The 22,878-nt window shown below is 34.0% G+C and overlaps 1 protein-coding gene across 2 annotated transcripts in view; it reads right to left on the reverse strand.

The window, feature by feature from the left end:
- NCAM2 (neural cell adhesion molecule 2) overlaps positions 1-22,878 on the reverse strand; it is a 381,172-nt gene that overhangs the window by 34,698 nt on the left and 323,596 nt on the right. For both annotated transcript variants that reach the window (XM_084874323.1, XM_084874324.1), the window contains exons 13-14: positions 14,656-14,775; positions 11,180-11,301 (exon numbers count right to left, since the gene is read on the reverse strand). In XM_084874323.1, coding sequence (XP_084730449.1) covers positions 11,180-11,301; positions 14,656-14,775 — 242 coding nt within the window. The remainder of the gene's footprint in view (positions 1-11,179; positions 11,302-14,655; positions 14,776-22,878) is intronic.

The following is a 22,878-nucleotide window of genomic DNA, read 5'->3' on the forward strand; positions in this document are numbered from 1 at the left end:
AATGTCTTGGAAATTAAGTTTAAGTATTTTTTATAGATTTAAATTACCACAAGCACTTTTATTACTATAATATTTTAGATTTACAATGAAACAACATGTAAGAGAATTTTTATCTTTAAAGAGGTTAGTAGCATAAAAATAAAAATAAATATCATCTCATACTTGAATGCTACACTTAAATCTTATCTCTTTTCTAAAATAAATGTTTTAAACTATATAATATTTGAATTACATTTTACTAAAATAATACTGCAATTAACATGGAAAAATATTTTTTGAATGAAACACTCTTAACTAGTGTGAACATTCAGCCATGCTATTAACCATTTACACCCAGACAGCTTCCTCCACCCCTCTGCCCTGTTTCCCTGTCTCTATTACAGACGCAATGATTGCAGCTGCCCTGTGGGCTTGCGTGAGGGAGCAACGAGAAAAAGCGATTAAATTGTGTATTCCGAGACCTTAGGTTTCCTAATTACTTAATAAATGACAGCTATTTTTAAGGAAAAACTATTTCGATAATAACTATATGGAAATGAAATAGTATTCTCTGTGGAGTCATGTATCTAATAATTTTTCACTGCAATTGCAAATCTCAATTTCCCAGAAGGCTAATTATAGATAAATTGTAGCCTGGTCATAGAGATAGATAGATAGTTCAATCTTTTTAACCTTAGAGCTCAGCTAAGCATTACTTTATGTTGAGCTAATATTTTACAACATTTTTGGACTATAGAGCATAATGGTGTTTTTGCATTTATGTTTAAAATAGAAAAGTTATTGTTTAAAATAAAATTCTGGAGGTACGATTCATGATAGCATTCAATTGGTGGTACTGTCAACATAAAGTGTCCTTCAAAAGAAGATGAGCATACATTGTAGTTTTGATACCATACTATTATTTTTTCCCTAACTAATTATTTTTCGTTATGTGCACTTTTATTATAAAGGAAAGTCTTTGGATTTGTTTTTGTTATTTTTTCTAAACCTGAAGATTTTAACACTGCCAATGAAGCCATGGGTTTCAGATTAGTACTTAAAGTTATCCCATTAACAGAAGGCATTTCCCTTGATTTCTGAAACTTACAAATATATGAATTTGTTAGGCTGGGCATTGTCCAATACGGTGTTATAAGGCCTGCTCCCATGGCCTTCAACACACTGTTGTCTGTGTCCATGGGCTGTTCCTGAAAAATCTATTAGAAAACTGAAACAATATGGTGCAGAAATTTTAACTTGCCTAAGTCATGAAATGATTAGTCAAGTAAGGAACCTAGATATAGGAAAGATATACGAAACAGCCACCATTCCCCCAATACCCCCTTTCTTCATCAATTATTCTTTCAGCTTCTAGAGAGTATGAGGCTGTTCTAGACCTCTGAACACAATAGTGACTGAGACATTTGCAACGCCTCATCTTGGACTTTACAAACCAGAACAGAAAAAGTAAGTTCTTTGAAAAACCAGAGGGTGCTTTGGAAAGCATGCAACAAAAAGCTGATAGAGTGAAAGAGCCCAGAATGTCTCCATAGAAGGAAGAGATGTCTCCCTTATTAGAAATAAAGTCCAGCGCTGTTATTTTGTTGTTATTGACACTGTTACAAATTTCTCCTATTTTTCCCCCGTTTCCCACCTTCGCCCAGCCCCACCTCTTCCTCCCCTGGCCTTCACCACACTGCTGCTGTGTCCATGGACTATCCATGTCTTTTTTTAGACACTCCCCCACCCCTTCCCTCTGACCTCCGTATCTCTACTTCTGGTTCTATTTCATTTGCCAGTTTATTTTTCTCATTAGATTCCACATGTAAGTGAGGTCATATGGTATTTGTCTTTCTCTGACTGGTGTATATGCTTAGCAGAATAAACTCCACATCCAGTGCTGTTCTTTTCATGGGTCCTAAGCTAATTAATGAAAAGAAGATGTGAATCCTTCCCAGAGGGTTAGATCTGAGAATAAGCACAATGCTAGAAAATTTCTGAAGGATGCACAACCACTGGGAGATGTAAAAACCAAGACTATATCGTCTTTTTAAAGTAAATGTTGAAAAATTTTCATAGCCGTTGACCAAAATACTAAAGCTTAAAAAATGTTCCATACAAAAATTTTAGATAATAGACTAAATAATATATTATGTAGACATAAGAATATCTTATATAATAAAAGAGTAATATGCAAATTGACTGTCACTCCAACAAACAATATGGCTTCCCCCATGTGGTCAAAGATGGCTGCCCCCATGTGAACACAAGATGGCCACCACAAGATGGCCAGCAAGAGAGGGCTATTGGTAGGGACGAGGCCTGCAAGGGAGGACAGTTGGGGGTGACCAGGCTGGCAGAGGAGGGAAGTTGGGGGTGACTGTGCCTGCAGGGAAGGGAAGTTGGGGGGGACCCAGGCCTGCAGGTGAAGGCAGTTAAGGGCAATAAGGCTGGCAGGGGAGCAGTTAGGTATCAATCAGGCTGGTAGGGGAGTGGTTAGGGGGTGATCAGGCTGGGAGACAGAAGCAGTTAGGGGCAATCAGGAAAGCAGGAAGGTGAGCAGGAAGGGGAGCCAGCAGTCCCAGATTGTGAGAGAAATGTCCCATATTGGAGAAGGTCCAGGTTGGACTGAGGGACACACACCCCCATGCACGAATTTCGTGCACCAGGCCTTTAGTATAGCATATAAATAAGCACAGCATGCAATTATTTGATATGTTATATATTGTATATACATAGATACAGGAAGGGGGGATGAGGAGCAGGAAGAGCAAAGGGTTAGAAAAGGACAAGGGCTACAGAAAAGATGTGGAGAGCTGCCACTTCAGACTGTCCCACTCCCTCATACTTCAATAAACTCTATGTAACTGCAGTTCTGGGTGAGAGCAAATATTTCTGTATGTTCAGAGTTGAGTTTTGCTTTGAATCTGAGGGGAAATGTGGGTGAAAGAGTAAAAAAACTATAAGCCACAGCTGAGACCTGGGTTACACCAGGATAGAATTTATTCTTCAGAGGGATGGATAGGCCACCTCTCCTTTTGGTAATCCTCCAAAAGTAATGTTTCTGAGAACTGATCTTTTTTATATATGTTTTTATTGATTTCAGAGAGGAATGAAAAGGAAGCGAGAGAGAGAGAAACATCAATGATGAGAGAGAATCATTGATTGGCTGCCTCCTGCATGCCTCACAATAGCGACTGAGCCCACAACCTGGGCATGTGACCTGACCAGTAATGGAACCGTGACCTTCTTGTCCATAGTGACCACTGGCCACTCAGGGCGAGAACTGAAAATTTGAGGTGAAATTTCCTGATAAGCACAAGACACATAGAAAATCTCTTCTGAATTACCCATCATTTAACTCTTAATCGTTAAATCTCACAGTATGATACATTAAAAGCCCCTCATCATTTTATTTATTTTTATTTATTTATTTATTTATTTATTTATAAATATATTTTTATTGAATTTTTACAGAGAGGAAGAGAGAGGGATAGAGAGTTAGAAACATCGATGAGAGAGAATTACCTATCAGCTGCCTCTTGCACACTCCCTACTGGGGATGTGCCCGCAACCAAAGTGCATGCCCTTGACTTCAATCAAACCTGGGACCTTTCAGTCCGCAGGCTGAAGCTCTATTCACTGAGCAAAACCGGTTTTGGCACCCCCTCATCATTTTAGATAGTTTGAACTGATGGTGTAAGGAACCAGAGAAAGTTTTAATATTTTCCCCAATTTAAATAAATTTTATTTCCCATTCAACATTAGACACGGAGGCTTTTTAATCTCCTAATTGCTATTCCTAGGGAATAGGGGAAAAAATAAAGTGGGTGTTACCAAATGCTCCCCTAGGCATCAAAATCTCAATTATGCCATTTGTAGAGTGCCTAATTTACAGAATTTAAATGCCTAGGGAACAATTCAAGACAATCTAGTTGCAAAACGCTCCCCTAGGTATCTTAATGAGATGATTTGCTGAATAAGGCTATTATTAATAAGCCAATTAAATGTTGAAGGGCAGCTACGGAAAGAAAAAAATGGTCACCTGGCCTTGATACAGCTTATCTTATGCATCCCCTTAGTCAGAAAATAGATAGTGGAGCCATCTGACAATCAAGGGCACTCAATAATTATTTTCTGAAAACAAAATCTCAGCATATAGGAGAAACTTTGTTATCATCAGGATAGGAAGAGAGCAGAGGACAGGTGGAAAGGGTCTTGACATTCTTACTTATAGAGGGCTTCTTACTTGCTTTTATTTCACTAACTTGTTTTCCCCCAAAGCCTTATGGGATAAATGGTCAACATCATTTTAAATGACAAGGGAATCATCATTAAAAGAGAGAATAACAGAGGAGGTGAGCTCATTCTACTAGATGAATGGTCAAGTTCATGGAACTCTCCTGTGCCGTGACTTAAGAAATTTGTTTCCATGTAAGAGTTTCTGGATTTTCTGGCAGCATGGCTCAGCTATTTACTACTAGTGTGACCTTATAGAAGGCTCTAGAATTCTCAAAAGTTCTGTGTGCTACTCTGAATACAAGGAAAATGATGCAGTAACACACACACACACACACACACACACACACACACACTCCACTGTAATTTGGCAAAATGTAAGGTTTGGAGGTTTTTAGTAGCTTCAAATTTCATACTCTTTTCCCTTTTCATATGGTCATAACTGATTCAAATTGTCTTGACTCCCTGTAAAAAATTATAAATTTTTTGCTAGTCTCTACCACCCACATACTTCATTAGGAAAAAAATCTAATTTTTCCTATTCATAATCTTCCATGTTCTCATAGCCCATACCAATTTACACAGTGCAAGTTTCCCCCCCTTATCATATTTATAAGTCTAATTAATACTATTTATAATTGTACAACATAGACTAATTTATTTATTCATTGATTCCTTAATCAATTATTTATTCAAAGAACAAATAATTTATTTGATAGGATAAATGAAACTCATCCTCTTCACTTGCAGCAAAGATAAATTACCAAAATTCTTAGGATTCTTTAATGTCCCTAGCTATTCAATGTTTGAAATATTTTGAAACTTAATATAATGGCTTTAAATAACTTTCAATGTACAGATCTAATCATTATTAGAAAATAACTTCTTTCAGCAACAAGAACTCAAGTTTACTTATCCGTTATTTTAATACTCTTTTCAAAGTTACCTTTTCTTTTCTCATGGTCATTGAGTACAAACAATCCAACTCCCAATAGCTTAAGAAGGTCAATTAAGATGTGGAATCATAGGCTACAACTGTGTTGATAGTCCCTGAAGTACATTCCTCACAATTGATTTTAAGTTTCCAATTTTCTTTTAGCCTCTCTTAGCTCAGGAAACTTATCTAAAGTGTCAACACTAAGCAATAGCTGTGATCCCATACCTATCATCAAATATAAAGAAAACAATGAAAAACTTATGGGAGCATGTTGAAAACTATTTACTAAATTACATAGAGTTATACTGACACTATAATACAAAGTGGATGTAAAATTTCTGCACATCAAATACCTTATTTTTCCCATATACATCATGATAGTAATAAGCTTGTCTTTATTCTCCATATATGTGGTTTAATCTTACCAACTTATTATTAGAGACATTAATTTTCACAAAGGTTCTAGAGAGACATCTAATTCTGCTTTTATATTACTCCAGTTCTGCTATAATAAATTCTGTCTTCTTAATGGGTACTAAACAAAGTTGTGTGCTCTGTCTGCTACAGGATAACAGAATGTGTTTTCATGTTCATAATCTATAGGAAGTTACACATTCTCTATATTAGGATATTATTAATCTTGTCTTTCCTCAGTAAAATATAGGTTTAAATAGTTTAATTCAGTATCTCCTAGAAATCAACAGTCATCGTAAGAAATATATTGTTTTAATTTTGTTATTCTTAGATTATAAAACATAAAGTGTTGTGCACAGGTAAGGTAAAAAAAACAACAAAAATCATAAAAGTGTTTTCTTAGTTAAAAATTCTATTGACTTCAGAGAGGAAGGGAGAGGGAGAGATGGAAACATCAATGATGAGAGAGAATCATTGATCAGCTTCCTCCTGCTCACTCTACACTATGGATCAAGCCTGTAACCCAAGCATGAACTCTGACTTGAACTGTGGTTCACAGGTCTATGTTCAACCACTGAGCTACTCAGGCAGGGCCATAAAGGTGTTTTCTTATCTATTTTCTTGCTTCTATTGGTTCATATCCAATTAAAAATATATTAACATGGGCAAAAACGTTTTTTAATTACTCAGCTGTACTTTACTCCACTGTAGAATTCATGCATTTTGGTAACCTAATAGATAAAGTGTCTTCCAGTCATACAAAGAGATCAGATGATTCAGAATCATTTGGAAATAGTAATTTTTTAAACAAGTGGAATATCAAGGCTAAAGCCATTATAACTGTTTAGCCAACAAATCTTCTTGAACATGTAATTTTTCAATGTCAAGAAATACTATATTTAAAAAGAAAATGTGGAAAAATTAATTTCCCCAAAATCATTAGTATACCATAATATTGAATTATTGAATTTCTAGTTGTTCCTGCAAAGTATGATATTTTCAGGATGAAGGAGATGAACAAGGTAGTGGATGAGAAAAATAACTGTGATATATGGAAATTATATTTTCCCCTCAACTGTTCTGCCTCACCTCAACTGTCTAGTTCCTGTTCCTGCAAATACAGTCATTCCATTTGCTTTATCATTACTATATCATTTAGTAGTATGCCTTCTACCCCAACACACTGAAATGATATCCATAGGCAGATTTCAATTCAGCCCCTACTACTTCAAAACTGTGTTTAGAGTATAATGTCTTACATTCTGATACCTATTCCCCATCCGCACCAAGTCACCCGAATTCTGCAAGGTTTAGTTTGCCTGTAAAAATCTGGGGGGAAAAATAACTTTATGCGGAAACCGGTTTGGCTCAGTGGATAGAACATCAGTCTGCGGACTGAAAGGTCTCAGGTTCAATTCTGGTCAAGAGTATGTACATTGGTTGCAGGCACATCCCTAGTAGGGCGTGTGCAAGAGGCAGCTGGTCAATGTTTCTCTCTCATCAATGTTTCTAGCTCTCTATCCCTGTCCCTTCCTCTCTGTAAAAAATTAATAAAATATATTTTAAAAATTATGATTAATCATAAATTTTTAAGTCTCTAAGAGTGAGAAATGACTTCCTAGCAGTACAAAATGGGTGAGAAATTACTTTCACAAATCTTTCCATAAAAGTGTGAACATCTACTATTAAATCAGTGTTCCCTTACCATAATATCCACTGGATCTAACTATGCTGTCACAAATGCTAAGTGCAATTCTTTTTATGGATGACTAATATTCCACTGTATATATGTACCAAGGCTTTTATCCGATTGTCTATTGATGAGCACTTGGGCTGCTTCCACATCTTGGCTACTGTAAATCTTTTTTTTTTTTAATATATTTTTTATTGATTTTTAACAGAGAGAAAGAGAGCTAGAAACGTCGATGAGAGAGAAACATCGACCAGCTGCCTCTTGCACACCCCCTACCCCCTACCAGGGATGTGCCCGCAACCAAGGCACATCCCCTTGACCGGAATCGAACCTGGAACCTTTCAGTCCGCAGACCGATGCTCTACCACTGAGCCAAACCGGCTTTGGCTTGGCTACTGTAAATCTTGCTGCATATATAAGGGTGTGTATATATTTTTGAATTAGTGCTTTGTATTTCTTCAGATAAATACCCAGAAGTGGAAATGCTGAGTCATAAAGCAGTTCCATTTTCAACTTTTTGAGGAAACTGCACTCTGTTTCCCACAGTGACTCTACCAGTCTGCATGCCCACCAACAATAAATGAGGGTGCCCTTTTCTCACATCCTCACCAGCACTTCTTTGTTGATTTATTGATGATAGCCATTCTGCAAGGTGTAAGGTGATATCTCACAGCAATTTTAATTTGCATTTTTCTGATGATGAGATAATGAGCATATTTTAATATATATGTTGGCCTTCCATATGTCCTCTTTGGAGAAATGTCTATTCAGGTCCTCTGCCAATTCTTAATTTTTTTTTTATTTTTTTTTTTGTGTGTGTGTGTGTATGTGACAACTTGTGAGTTCCTTGCATATTTTTAATAGTAACCCCTTATTGGATATATCATTGGTGACTATCTTCTATTCAGGAGGTTGTCCTTTTAGTTTGTTGATGGTTTCCTTTGCTGTGAAAATATTTTGTAGTTTGATATAGTTTCATTTGTTTACTTTTTCTTTTATTCCCCTAGCCTGAGAAGTCAATATCCAACAAAAAAAAAATATTGCTAAGTATAATGTCAAAGAGTTTATTGTCTATGTTTATTCTAAGAGTTTTATGGTTTCAGGTGTTACATATCAATATTTAAATACATTGAAATATCCATTTTGAGTTTGCAAATATATATATATATATATATATATATATATATATATATATATATATATATATGAAATCACTATATTTATATCTGAAACTAATTTAATACTGTATGTCGATTATAATTTTAAAATATGTTAATTTTTAAAACATCTCAACAACAGTTTATTTAAAAATTGAGGTAAAAGGAAATAATTGGTTATCTGTAAATTATGCCTATGTTAGAAAAATGCAGCCAATCATTTTCATTATGCGCAACCAGACCTGCAGACACTTTGACCTTGGGATTTCATCCTCCCGAATGGTGAGAACATAGATTTCTGTTGATTAAGCCACCCAGTCTGAGGCATTTTGTTATGGCAGACAAAGACCGTCATTAGGATAATAAAGAAAATTACTTTAACAATGCGGCAGGCCCCATTATTTATAGGACCCAACTCCCAAGTATAACCACCTTTCATTTACATTGTGATCACCTGACATAATTCTATTCAACGAGGCATAATTTAATTCTGTGGGGCACGGTTCTTATAAAACCTGTACTGTATTACTGAAAGAAAAGACAGATTCAGCTTAAATAAGCTATTGTCCCTTTTGTTCTTTCCATTCACCTCACATGCTGAATGTGGGTTTTGGGAACATAGGTAATCTAGGTGAGACAAGAGCCAACATGCTAAGAATGAGAGAACATAAGGGAAGATTATGTGGATGCCTGATTATATTGCTAAGATGTTTTTCTAGCCCTGGATTGTCTAGCACATAAATATGTTTAAAATGAAGGGGAAAAAATCTTCTGAATTTAAACCTTGCTAGACATGTTTTCTGTTACCTCATGCCCCAAAATACGAATATATTTCCCAACAGATAAACAGTATATGTTGATTTTAGGAATAACATCTGTATAAAAATTATTGATTGCTTTTTGAAAATAAGATATCAATGGCTTTTTGAGGTCAATCTATAATTGTATCTCTTGAATTTTATCAAATAGTTAGAGAAAGATGCACACTATGGGGAGTCACATTCTTATTAGTTTCTGAACTTTCCTTTTAGGTAACTAGAAAATAGAAACATCGTTAAAACATGCCACATCATTCCTAAATTATACATGCAGATTTTATCAATAAAAGCCACTATTAAAGAATATGAAGAAAAGATAAAATGATAATTGATATGTGCTTGCTATCATCCATGAAAGTAAATGACTTTGGTTGAGCTCAATATAACATATGTGTTATTTCTAATACTAACTCTTTAGAAAGGAGAAGTCAAGCGTAAGTTTTAGCTTCAGGTAGAAGGTATGAATAAAATGCATATGTTAAACATATTTTTACTAGTCACTGCCTTTCAGTGTTCCCCATGGATTTTAGTAGGTTCCCTTACAAAGCTATCATCCTGCTGTATTTGAACTATAAATTCTTCCGGGTGCAATACAGGCATGGAAGGGAAGAAATGTTTCCCTAGTTCAGTTCAGAAAGTTGCTTTGGGCCTGTGTTTCTTAGAGAAAGATTCACTCTCTCCAAAAAGTTCCTTAGAGAAAGATTCAAAAGTAAATAAGAATGGCCAAGAAACTCAGCATGAGTAGCACTCCACTGTTAGATTCACAGAGACCAGTGAGGCTTTCATTGTGGCTTTGGGGTAGACTTATGTAGCCTCCATAGCAGAGTACCCAAAGGATCCAAAAGATGCACACAGCTGTTCATCACTGCCAGTGTGAAGCCTGAGACAAAGAAGGGTTCTGGAAAAGGATATTTATCTTAAATTTCAAAGACCAAAGTGATGTCTAAAATTAATTACCATTCAACATCATACTCCTCTTTGCATTACCCCTCAAATCTTGAATGTTTGAATATAGAAGCAATAATATTATCATTTAGACAATTGTGAATTTATGGAATACTAACTAAAATTCATCTAATTACTATTAAGAGACAATTATTTAAATGTCGTTTACTAAAATATACTACACTAAAAAGGTTCAGTCAACATATACATGAAATTGGCAGGGTATTATGAGGATAATCATAAACAATAGTAAGTACACCTTACAATATTTAATTTCAATGTTTCACTTTTAATATATTCCACAGTAGACACAAACACACTGGTACTTAATGGCAAGATTGTTAGGAGAAATCGCTTTCAGTGGCCTTTGGAATAATTTTCATCTAAAGGCCAAGAGTCAATGTCCACCAGGCCACTTCATCATGTGGCAATCTGTGTACAGCTTCACCCCTTGCACTTATAAAAAGTCCCAAAGTAGCTCCAACTGTCCAAAGTCGCATATAGCTTGTGCGAATTGAATTTAAAATACATTTACCCCCTCAAGTTCAGTGTGGTCATTCTTTGTTAAATTCTGATTGATGCAATTTATTTAGGATGCGATTTAGTAATAACCATACCTACAATAATGAATTGAGAAGAGAGCTTAGTCTAAACTAAAGTGACTCCTATCAGCCAGAATGGAGGGTAAAAATATTCTGCCACTTGTCAAGAAAACAGAGAAAATGGTGTCACAATTCAGAAATATGTAAAAATCACAAGATGAAAGCCATGGGATTATTTTGATGGTCTATGCTTAGATTTTAACAAAAAAACAACAACACACAAGTGTTTTGTAATTGATAATGATGAATTGATGCAATAAAAAATTGTCATTGAAATTCCTATGAGTACCATTTTGTCACTGCTATTGAATATAGGTTCACTCCTGATACCACTGTGCAGATGTAATGTAGCTTGCAAACACCTTGTACAAAATGACAGTAAGTGGGATACTTACACTTCTATACTTCACAATGTATTCCAGAATAGGGGCCCCTCCATCGTCCTGTTTGGTGATACTGAGTTTGAAACTCTTCCCGCTGCTTGGCTGCCCATGTATGGATGGAGGACTCGGCTCACCTAAATATGCAAGACAACATTTTTGATATTTGCACACACCTCAGATACCTAGAGAAACTGGATTTTAATAAAAATAACAATGTCATATAATCAAAATATATGATATTCCTGCACTTAACATTTACTACTTGCCCTTCGTTGTGATATAACTTCGGATTCTCTTTCTACCCCAAAAACAGCAACATTCATAAATCTAGAGATATTATGCTCAAATTGTGAAAACTCAGAACCAAATATATTGCTTACATTTATGTCAAAATGCTCTGAGAATAGCACTGCACAAGTGTGGAAACATGATTTCTCTTATGAACAGTGTATAATCCCACTAATTTTATTCATGCACATTTTATTTGAAAATATTTTATAAATAGTTATTAATATAAACATATGAAAGCATCAAAATATATAGTATATATCCCTATGTGGAAAGGTGATGTGTTAACAATTAACTGCTTTCATGAGCATTATTGTTTATAGTTAAATACATTTGTAAATAAAGAATTTTTGTATTAGCCCATCTATACAAAATATAGACCTGTATTTCAATATGTTTTTTTCTTCTTTTAGAGTTATTAATATACTTGTTTATGATGTCATTCTTCATATGGAGATGCTATCTAACACACACACGTGCAGTATTTTGAATATGGACAGGAAACCAAGGAAGTGTAAGAGTTTTTTAGGTGAAGAATGACATAGCTCCTTGGCAACTTGGAATGGGATTATCTGCTGAGTGTGCCCTTGTTTCTTCTGCTTCTGTTTCCTCCCTTTCCTTATGGATGTGCTTATGAACATGAATGTGTCCATATTAAACAACTAGTCGAGGGCATGCTTCAGTCTGCCTGATTCCTGATACCTGTCTTATCGGCTTTACTGGGAGGAATACCCAGACAGACAAACTAAGCAGAATAGGGTAAAGAGGATTGTATGCCTCCAAAGTTGGGAAACAGGTTTTTCACCCCCAGCAACTTCTTTATATCTAATATGGTGTGTACAACCTGAAGCAGGTGTGCTGTTTATCTGTGAGAAAACAGGTCATTAAAGTAATATGATCACTGGGTGTATTGGCACACAAATAAGAAAATAGCCTCCTAGAGTACAACCATATAGAAACAAAGTAAATTGAGGAACTCTAATAGAGTTATTGTTCATGAAGGCTAATTAAATTAGCAGATATCATGATATGACATGATCTACAACCACACAATTTATTTTGATAAATGAATAAAACTTCTGTAAAAGTGAGTGCAACCATTTTTAAAAATACTTCTGTAAGAGATTATGGGAAAATCTAAATACTGTAAAATTATGGTTCTACTCAGGTGGTTTTGTATAATTTTTAATTGAGTTTTATAATTTACAGGTTGTATAGTATAAGTTTATTTAATATTTTAATAATGCTATTACTTTTAATAATAGAATTATGAGATAATAATTATAAAAAAGAAACTGTATTGGGTTAACAAATGTATAGAATATATAGTTTAAAAATGTATGCCAAGTTTATGACTCCATTAAAACTGCTACTTCCTTTGAAAAAGAGCTATGTTCAAATCAAGTATAAACTGTATTAGAGAGAAATTAAAACAATAGTTTCTGTCCACCAGTGTGGCTCAAGGTTGAACATCGATATGTGAACCAGGAGTCATGTTCAATTGCAGGTCAGGGCAAAAATGTAGGTTGCGGGCTTGATCCCTAGTGTGGGACATGCAGGAGACAGCCGATCAATGATTCTCTCTCATCATTTTTGTTTTTCTCTCTCTTCCTCTCCCTTCCCCTGTAAAATCAATATAATATATTTAAAAAATAATGGTTTCTATTAACAATTACAACAAAATGTTTATACAAAAGTAATACTAATATAAATAATAATAAAAAGTAATAACAATAATTATAACATATTAAATACTTCATACGTATTATCTCATTTAAACCTCAAAAGTGTTGAGAAACGATTCAAATACATATTTATTATTTATAAACAAGACAACAACAACAACGTCCTTACCCTCAGCATGCTCACTGTCTAGGGCAGAGATTTGAATGTTAACAAATGTGCACAAAGAGATTAGAAATTTTGTCATTTAAAAAAGGAAAGTGGGACAAAGGAAAGAGTAGGAGAGAGATGTGTTATGGCTGAAACACTTATATAGGGGTTCTATGAATGAGTAAAAGTAAGGGTTTCTGAACAAGAAAATAAAGGTTGGAATGGTTAGCCAAGATCTTAGTAAGCTATAAGTGATCAAGCTTTCATTGGATGCTGATGTGCAGTGACCCTGGACATTATTAGACAGGATGCAATCTTAGTTCAACCTACTGATGTATAAAGCACAGCAGCAGTTGAGAGAGGGGTGTGGGGATGGCAGGCAGGTAATGTTGGCGTGGGTGGGAAGTGGGAAGGTAAAGGGTGTTGTTGAAGATTACAAGTGGAACAGAGACAGGTATCTTTAAATTTTTGTTCAGTTACTCTAGACTCATTTTCATCTTGAGATAGTAATATAAATCAAGATGTATTTGCAGTCCTGCTGGTGAAAAAAAAAAAAATGAGAACCTAAAAGCAACACTGCCATTGGGAATGTAAAAAAGGGAACACATCTAACCAATTTTTAGACAAACAGGAAAGAATTGGTCACAAATTGGGATGATATACTTTATGTGATGAACTTGACTGTCTTGATATGCACACATAACACACATAATAGGCTTATGCATAGATGTTATAACAACATTTATTTAGTCACCCTCAATTTTTTTAAATAACTTATTCAACAGAAAGGAAATGCAAGCCATTCTGAATTTCTCTTAACTTCACATAAACTTAGTTGACTTATAACACCTCAAAAAGAGTTTAGTGATGAGAACAAAGCTACAACAGTCATTTTTCTGCATTCACCATTGTAATGGATTCATTTAATGGTGCATCTTCCTCACACGTAGGGCCCATATCATTTCTGGGTTGAAGGCAATAGTTATGCTTCATCAAAAGTTTTATATTCTGGGTATGTCACACACACTTTTCTCCTCCCTAACAGAGCATAGTCTGAGCAATATGTGTATACAAAAGTAATACTAATATAAATAATAATAATAAAAGTAATAACAGTACAATTTCATTAATCAGATGCTGAAGGAGTAGGACATATTCTGACAATTCCTGAGACAATGTACTGTATATATCCCAGTGCCTCTTTTTCCCTTTGGCCTGCTCCAGAGCAAAGTTAATTTTATAAATCTGAGATGCCACCATGTCCTCCACCTATTTCCACAGAGACATCATTCACTTTCCTGTGTTGAAAGGACTGCCTGCATGTTAAAATCCTGGCAACAGTGAGCAAAACAGAGAGGAGTACTTACGAACTGGTAATGTTTGGAAGATTTCTATTTTGCTGTAGTCTCCTTGCCCTTTGCCATTCACAGCTGCAACCCTGATTTCATAAGTTGTATTTGGTTCCAGGTTGCTCAAAACAACCATTGCTAGAAGAAGAAAAAAAAAATATGCCTATGATTAATGCATTTTCATAAGTCAACAAATCAGCCAATTGCAAAGCTGAATACTAAATTTCACTGTAAATCTTTCCATGGAATATCTGAAAAAGATAGAAGTGGGCCTTAGAGGAGAATGATTTGTGAACAGTCTTCTTTTACACTTCGATTTTAGCTTTCTAACTCAATGCAGTAACTTTCAAATAAGAAAATTCAGTTTATTTTGCGATGCTTATACTAAAATAGCAGAAAGTAAAATCCCTTCTTCCACCTTTTTAAATATTCAACAAATAGAATTATTTAAATAACCATCTTATTGTATGCATCCCAAATATTTTGTCTACCCTAAATTGATTTTCTATAGAATGTAATGGCAAGATGGAATTCAGTAGACAGAACTCTGGCCCCACCATGTTTAAATCATGCCCATGAAGTGTCACAAGGTGGACTCAACAGCAAAAGAAAACCATTTATTTGAAAGCCTCAAATCAAATTATTTTTAATGCTAGTTTGTAGGTTATCATCTTTTGTGTTTTCTCTCTACTCTGTACCAGACCTGGATTCAACATGACAGAAAGAGGAAGAAGCAATCTGATCAAGTGCAAGGACGTGAAGGTTATTAGAAAACTCTACTGGGTCATGTCAACCCCTTTACTTTGCTAGATAATTTGGTATATGATTGCAGATTTTAAAATATTACATCTTTACAAATTCCTCTAGGAAGTTAACAAAACTATATAGTTGCTTCTATCCTTAATGCTTTTGCTAAACAAAGCAAAAATTAAAGAGTGAAAATGGCTGTACATTTGACAAACAAGAAAAGGAAAGTCATTCCTGATTTACTTAATTACTCCAAGTCAAATAATCAATTCATAAAGAAGGCATATAAGTCATCAAATAATATATTAAAGTATGGGTAAGCAGGGTCATATTTGTAGGGCGATTTTTTACATGAACCATGAATGGATAATGTATACATTCAATAAAATTCCAATAACTCATGGACATATTTCCAATAACTAATTACATTTCCATATACATTCAATAAATAATATTTTTTCATCCTATTCTATAGGGACAAGCATTTGGATTTGTTTTTGTTTTTAAAACCTTACCTGAGATTTTTCCATTGATTTTTAGAGAGAGTGTAAGAGAGGGGAAAAGACAAAGTAATATCAGATGAGTGAAACACATTGATTGGTTTCCTCCTGCATGCACTCTGACCAGAGCCTAGGCCTGGGAGGAGCCTGTGACTGCAGTATACGCCCTTGACTGGATTGAACCTGAGACCATTTGGTCTGCAGGCCAATGCTCAATCCACTGAGCCAAACTGGCTAGAACCTGAATTTGTTTTGATAGTTTCTTTTGTTCCATTCTTTCCCCCAGTATTCATTATCCTGACATGTGTTTGGCTTTTTCCTTATATACTTATTTATTAAAGTATAGAAAATAAAATTGGTAGATATACTTTATAGGCATTTATTTGTCTAAGATTCAGAATTTAATATATATGAAATATATATACATATATATGATATATTAAAATATATGTACACATATGATATATATGCTATATATATGTGTGTGTGTGTGTGATATATATATACATGTTGTCTTTTATCATGTATACCAGATAAATTGTACTAATAAGATACATGGTCCAGATATCAATCAGAGTTTATTTAATCTAGTACAGATGTTCTAAAATCTGCAGAAATAATAAAATACCACTTGACAACATTTACATTTAGATTTCTCAGATTTTGTCCCTTAGTATAAAAACAAATGAACTTGGTTTTGAGAGTGCATTGCCTTATAAAAGCCTCAGATGAAAACACATAGTATCAGAGCTAAGGGAGGGAAACTGCAGAAGCAGTAATTGGCACGAAATCCAACTGATTAGAAGCTATAAGGATAAATGGAAAAAACAAGGTTTGAATTCAACTACTTCTACACTAATGGGGACATTATCTGCTGATGGTGAGATAATGCAGAATAATGCATTACTCATCTTTGACTTTACATTAAAGGACAAAATACCGTATGTTTACCTGTAAAAACTAGTCCTAGCGATATGTACTTATAAATGTTAACAGTTATACAGATAATCTACAAAGAGACTATCCTATATGACAGATAGCAATGGGAGCTCAAACTGTTGCACACAACTTTTGTATGTGATGTGCCTCTATATTTCTATGATGTGAAGATGCTACCATTATTTTAAGATTATGGACTTGGTAATGCTTAATGTCAATTGTGTATCTGGTAACAATTAAGCAAGAAAAGCAATACAATTTAAAGCAAACAATTGTAATCGTAAATAAAATTATTCATAAATCAGAAGTATGCAGATCACACTTTATCTTTTCAGATTCAAATGGGTAAACAATAGAACAAAGTATCAGAACATATGAAATCAGGAGAACGTGAGGTACTTATTTGGATTGAACTAGTGAAACAACAATACCACCCCCCCCCCAACACACACACACACAAACACACACACACACACACACACACACACACTCACACACACTAAAACCACAACTCCACATTTTACTAGAACTCAGAGTATGTCTACTAAAAGCTCTTTCTGGCTCAGATTGCCAGCAAGCCCCCTCCTCTCACATTTCATAGGGATCCTGGGGGGACTTTGAGTGCCCCCTACTTTTTGCCAAGGGAAAAGCAATTTCTTTAAGTATAATCATTTCAGAACCCTATGCTTCCTTATATTTGTCTGTTCTCAGTGTCAAGAGTCGCCCATTTTACTGACTGAGTCTCACAGCAGAGTGGTTTGTGGAAGAGCGAACCAAAACAAATCAACTGAGGTCTGAACTGGTCTTACAGCGCTGGGCTACAACACTCAAACTATAGTGAATGGGGGCAGGCCGAGGACCATCAAAATTATAGCAGAGAGGCATGAAAGTCAACCTTCTGATGAAAGTTTTCCGATGCTTACACACAGTAAATACGTTTGTTTTTCGGTACTAACTCTAAAGGTTGGGTACAATAACCCTTATTATGAGACTTACTAACATTGCATGAACATAACGATTATTATGTGAAACAGAAAGAATTCTGTAAATTGAGACCAACTTAAGAGGGGAAAAAAAAAAAGATTCAGGGGAGGTAAAGCCTAGATGGGTAATTTGACTTGCCTTTTTAACTGAGGGGATGTACACATTAAATCACCCATAATTTACTGGCTTATTACCAAGCAGAGGTGTTTCAATACTCAAGGTATGGACTAAAAGCAAATCACCACTTGAAACACGAAGGCTGTGCTCCCTATAAGAGTCGTACCTTAAATTATGAACTTAGTTAATAGGGGACTTTCCCACTTGTGCCCATATAATAGGACCACCAACTGGGGTGTGGGATGGTTCATTCCCTATAATTTATTAGAAACTCAAACACTAGGTGAAAGTAGACCTAAATTATAAACTAAGGACAAATGGCATAAATTAAGGGATTTTATAGTTATGTTCAGTTAGAAGGATTTGGAAATCATAATGTAACTCTTCTGAAAATAATAAATAATCACGAAATTTTTTTTCACATGGCAACAGGGGTAGATTCTATAAAAATATAATTTCCTCGTCAATTTAAATATATTTACATACAATTTAAAATAATTGACCATTTTGTAATCTGGCTATAAATGCAAACAAATATAGAAGATATTGAAATAGATTAAAATAATGGCACTGCAATGGAAAAGAACAGGAAGATGTGATCATTAAACATGATATTACAAGTGTGCAAATGATCATACCAGAGAGAAAAGATTGGGAGTGCATTTTCCCTTTAAGAATGGAATCAGACTTGATTTAAGGAAGCTGAACAAATAAGTTTTTGTTTGTTCAGACAGTGTGCTATAAATCCCTTTCCTTAGGTTTTCAAGAGAAGCAGAGGGTACAGAATATTTACGACCCGCGGTGTAAAATAAATTACATATTTGCAAACTAATTAAACTAAGCAAAATTCTAACGTGAGATTACATTTAGTCATGCTTTCTTCTATGCTCCCTTAAACCTAGGATCTCTCCATGGGGTTATCCTACCATTCAGTGTAAGCAGATAAGGACTCCCTGTATGCAGAATTGCTGTCTCACCTACATAACAGTTGTACAAGTTGTCAAGATATGTGAAACATGGTAGATAGCTATGAGAAATTACAAAGCTTAGCTAGAGCAGAACTAATCATTCAAAATTACACTTGCTGTTAATCTCCTAACAGATCTGGAAATACACTGAAGTCCCTTAAGTTTCTCACCAAAGACCAGCCTTTGTTTTCTAAACAAAACAAGAAAAGAAAAAAAGTGTGTGTGTGTATGTTTTTTAATTTGAAAAATAATATCTGGCTTGCTTTACAGGAGTTTGTAACAAGTTTGAATAATAAGAAAAGTGTGTGTTTGTGTGTGTGTGTGTACCTTTTTTAGTCATAATGTAGAACTTCAAATATTTTTACTTCAGTTATTTTTTACAAACAGAACAATAACTCCAGGCATAACTCCTTTACTAATGCGAAGTACCTTTCAGTTTTCTTAAGTTTATGTATGTGATCATCTCCAGCCAATTCTATTTTCATTTACTTTTGAACATTTAAATTCCCAGGTTTGTAGAAATTATATTAGGTTTCTAGATTATATTAGCTGCAAAAGAAAATTTATAAGTTTTATAAGTGTTTATAAGTGTCTTAGAAGTTTTTATGAACAATATATATATATATATATGTATATATATATATAGTTGTAGGATATATAATTTGAGATAAGTAACACTATAAATATGTTCTTTATAAAATATTCATATGGTTATAGATTTTGATTAACAGTAAAAATTAATGAAATGCTTATGTGTTATTATGAGAATTTTTCTTAACATAATATGTTGATGGCACTAGTTTAAGATCACACTCATTATTTCTGAACATTCATTAGTTTTCTCTTTATTATACTGTTTTTTTTAATCTTTTCCATAAGTAAAAACTATACATAAAATTAACATAAAAAAATCTAATCATGAAGTTTTAACTGACATGACATTTTTCAAAGGAAGTACTTACCATCCCTTAAAATTAAATGGCTTTCACTTAAAATACACTCCTATATCATAACCTTAATTTAAAAATAGTAAAGTTTATGCTCTGGTTTCTCTACAGATCGCATAAATCTTTCGCCTTTTAAAAATAGTAAAGTTCCATCAAAAATATTTGTTTCTTAAACAATTTGATTACTTTTTCATTTAATGATTCTTCACTTATGAGAAAAATCATAATAGTACTTCAAAATTCTCTTAGAGTTCATAGGTTTCTCTATTATTCTAGACATTTCCATTTGCTCTAATCAAGAAGAATTTATAATCTATATTCTAGCAAAGATCATTTTTACACTTAATATTAAAGAATCCAGATGCCCAGAAGAATGTTTGAGCAGCAATACGGGCTCTATTTTTCTTAGGTTTCTGGGAACTGTGAATATTTTCATCCCCTCGTGAATTAAGTTCCTATGAACTCATGAAATATTCATGTTTCTTTTCTCACTATTCACAAAACATCTTTCCTATAGAAATTAATTTCATTTCCTTATACCATCTATTTCTCTGCTTCAAAAATTATAGATACACAAAAAAGCTCATTAGTTTTATTGAAAAATTAAAAGAAATATTTGTACAGAAGCTTTCTTTATCATTGTGGAAGAGACCAGGCTGAGTATAGAATTATGCATGTATTTGTGTCTTCATCTTGAGATAATGTGGGAAGCTTTCAGCAGACAACTAATTTTGCTTATGATTTATTTCAGTCAATTTTCTCTTAGCTTAGTTTCCTGTACACTTCGATCTACACAGTTTAAATTCATTAAGATTTAAATTACATATAAATTTTGAATTTAGCTGTTTCTTTCTATGCGCACCATGAAAACAGTCCAAGACATTCTAGTTTTGAATTTTAGCATACAGAACTTTCTCCACTTCATGCAAATTAGAACAAATTTCCTTTCACAGAAAATATGGAATTAGTGCAGATTACATTTTTCCCTTCCTTTGATATTCATAAGAGCTTATTGCACTTGTGTTTAACACAGCCTGATTTTTTCATCAATTTCTCTTTTACCATGTGAAATCTAGTGATTTAGAAATGACAGCAACTCTTCTACAGGCACATTCTTTTGTGAGACAGTGTAATCACAGAAAGTTTTCCTTGTAGATATTTTTTAAAAGGCTTTGGAGCTTATTAAGATTTCAAAATCTATAATAGTTTAGAGCTAACTTCAAACCAGGATGATTCTTCATTGTTTCTAAAAGTGAAATATACTAATATGACAGAGGGAAATCCAGTTTCACCCAATTAACTGTACATAGCATGGATTAAAAAAAAAACACTGGACTCAAAACCTTAAAGTTTAATGTGAAATGAAGTTATAATAACCTTCAACTGTTGGAAAACTACAGATTCTTCCACAAAACAACGACTAATAAATAAAAATCAACCATTTTTTTCATGATTTTAATAGCACCATAAAGCAAATATCAAAAATTTCTCACACATTTAGAAAGGTAACAACTTAGGTAACATTATTATATAGCAAAATGACTTGGAAAAAATATTTGCATGGGTTTATTCTAACTTTGGTTAAATTATAATTCTCATTCTTATTGTTTTTACTCTGTATTTTAAATGTACTGACAAAAAAAAAAAAACTATTTCATACTCAACAATTACCATGGGAGAAATATTTATAGGGACTATCTTTAATAAAATGTTTCCACTAACACTTATTTACTTTCTTTTTTAATTTTATAATTCAAATGTAAAGAAGCTTAATCCTATATATTTTCATTATAAAACTAATTTAGAAATTAACAAATAGATATATGTTTTATTATATCATTATATACTGTGTTTATAGACATAACACTGTACATCTCCAGTGTATGCCTCAATAACTAATGAATAATTCAGGAAGTATTAAATAAATTGAAATTTGTTGCATAATTAGTTGCATAATAGAAACCTACTATTAGATCAAATAGTAGGTTTCCAAAATAAGATATGGTTAAATTATGTTATTGAATACCAATAGTTACTTTTATGCAATGTAAACATATTTACCAATAGGAAGAAATGCCATATTAAATAATTTCAATTGGCACCACTTACATCACAGTCTATTAAATATAAATTCTTGTATGCAACCTAAGATTGTGTCCATACGCACAGTCTTTGTGTTCTTGTTCTTATTGATAAAAACTGCCATGTTTCAAAGCTTAAATTTATATTTAAATTTTCCACTGAGTGTGCACATTAAATTAGTTTCTGAGGTAAATAAATGTGAGACCCCCCCACCCCCAGGCAACAAAAAATAGAAGTAGAGACAACGAGAAAGTTAATACCTAAAAACTGAAACATTAATCCAAAAGAGCCAATATTTGATTAAGAAATTTTAAAACAAAACAAAGAGGAAAATTACAAAAAAATATTTGCCAAAATCATTTTACTATTAACAGGCATTAATATCCAGGCTTAAAAGTTAAATGTTTTTTTCATGCAAATAGTAGAAAGGAACAGTTTAAAGGTCAGATACAACCCTGCTGCATTAAAAAATATATATATATACATGGGGCTGAGGAGAGATAGGAGAGCATCATGAAAATCTAGAACACAGAAATAACTAGATTCTCCTAACTTAGGTATTGGTAGGAAATTCCATACATGCAATATTTTTTGTCCTTATTAGTGTGGAGCCCTCCGTCTAAATCTACATAAAGGATAACAAGTTTGCAGTTTTGGAGTATTCAAGTGGGGAAGATTCTTCATTTCAAGAGGACTGCAGATGCCACTAATGGCTCCTCAGCCAGCCTGAATGCCCTAACTGTTCTCTCTTGCCAGCTTGATCCTCCTAACTGCTCTTCCCTGCCAACCTGATCCTCCTCACGCAGGGGTCCTCAAACTTTTTAAAGTGGGGGCCAGATCACGGTCCCTCAGAGAGCTGGAGGGCCGGACTATATGAACTACTAATTCCTACTGTAACACCTTGGCTGTGCTCATTGCCCAAAAAACCTGGCGGACCGGATCAGACTCCTCTGTGGG

Source organism: Pipistrellus hanaki (genome assembly GCF_964339955.1).
Source record: "Pipistrellus hanaki genome assembly, chromosome: 2".
NCBI lineage: Eukaryota > Metazoa > Chordata > Mammalia > Chiroptera > Vespertilionidae > Pipistrellus > Pipistrellus hanaki.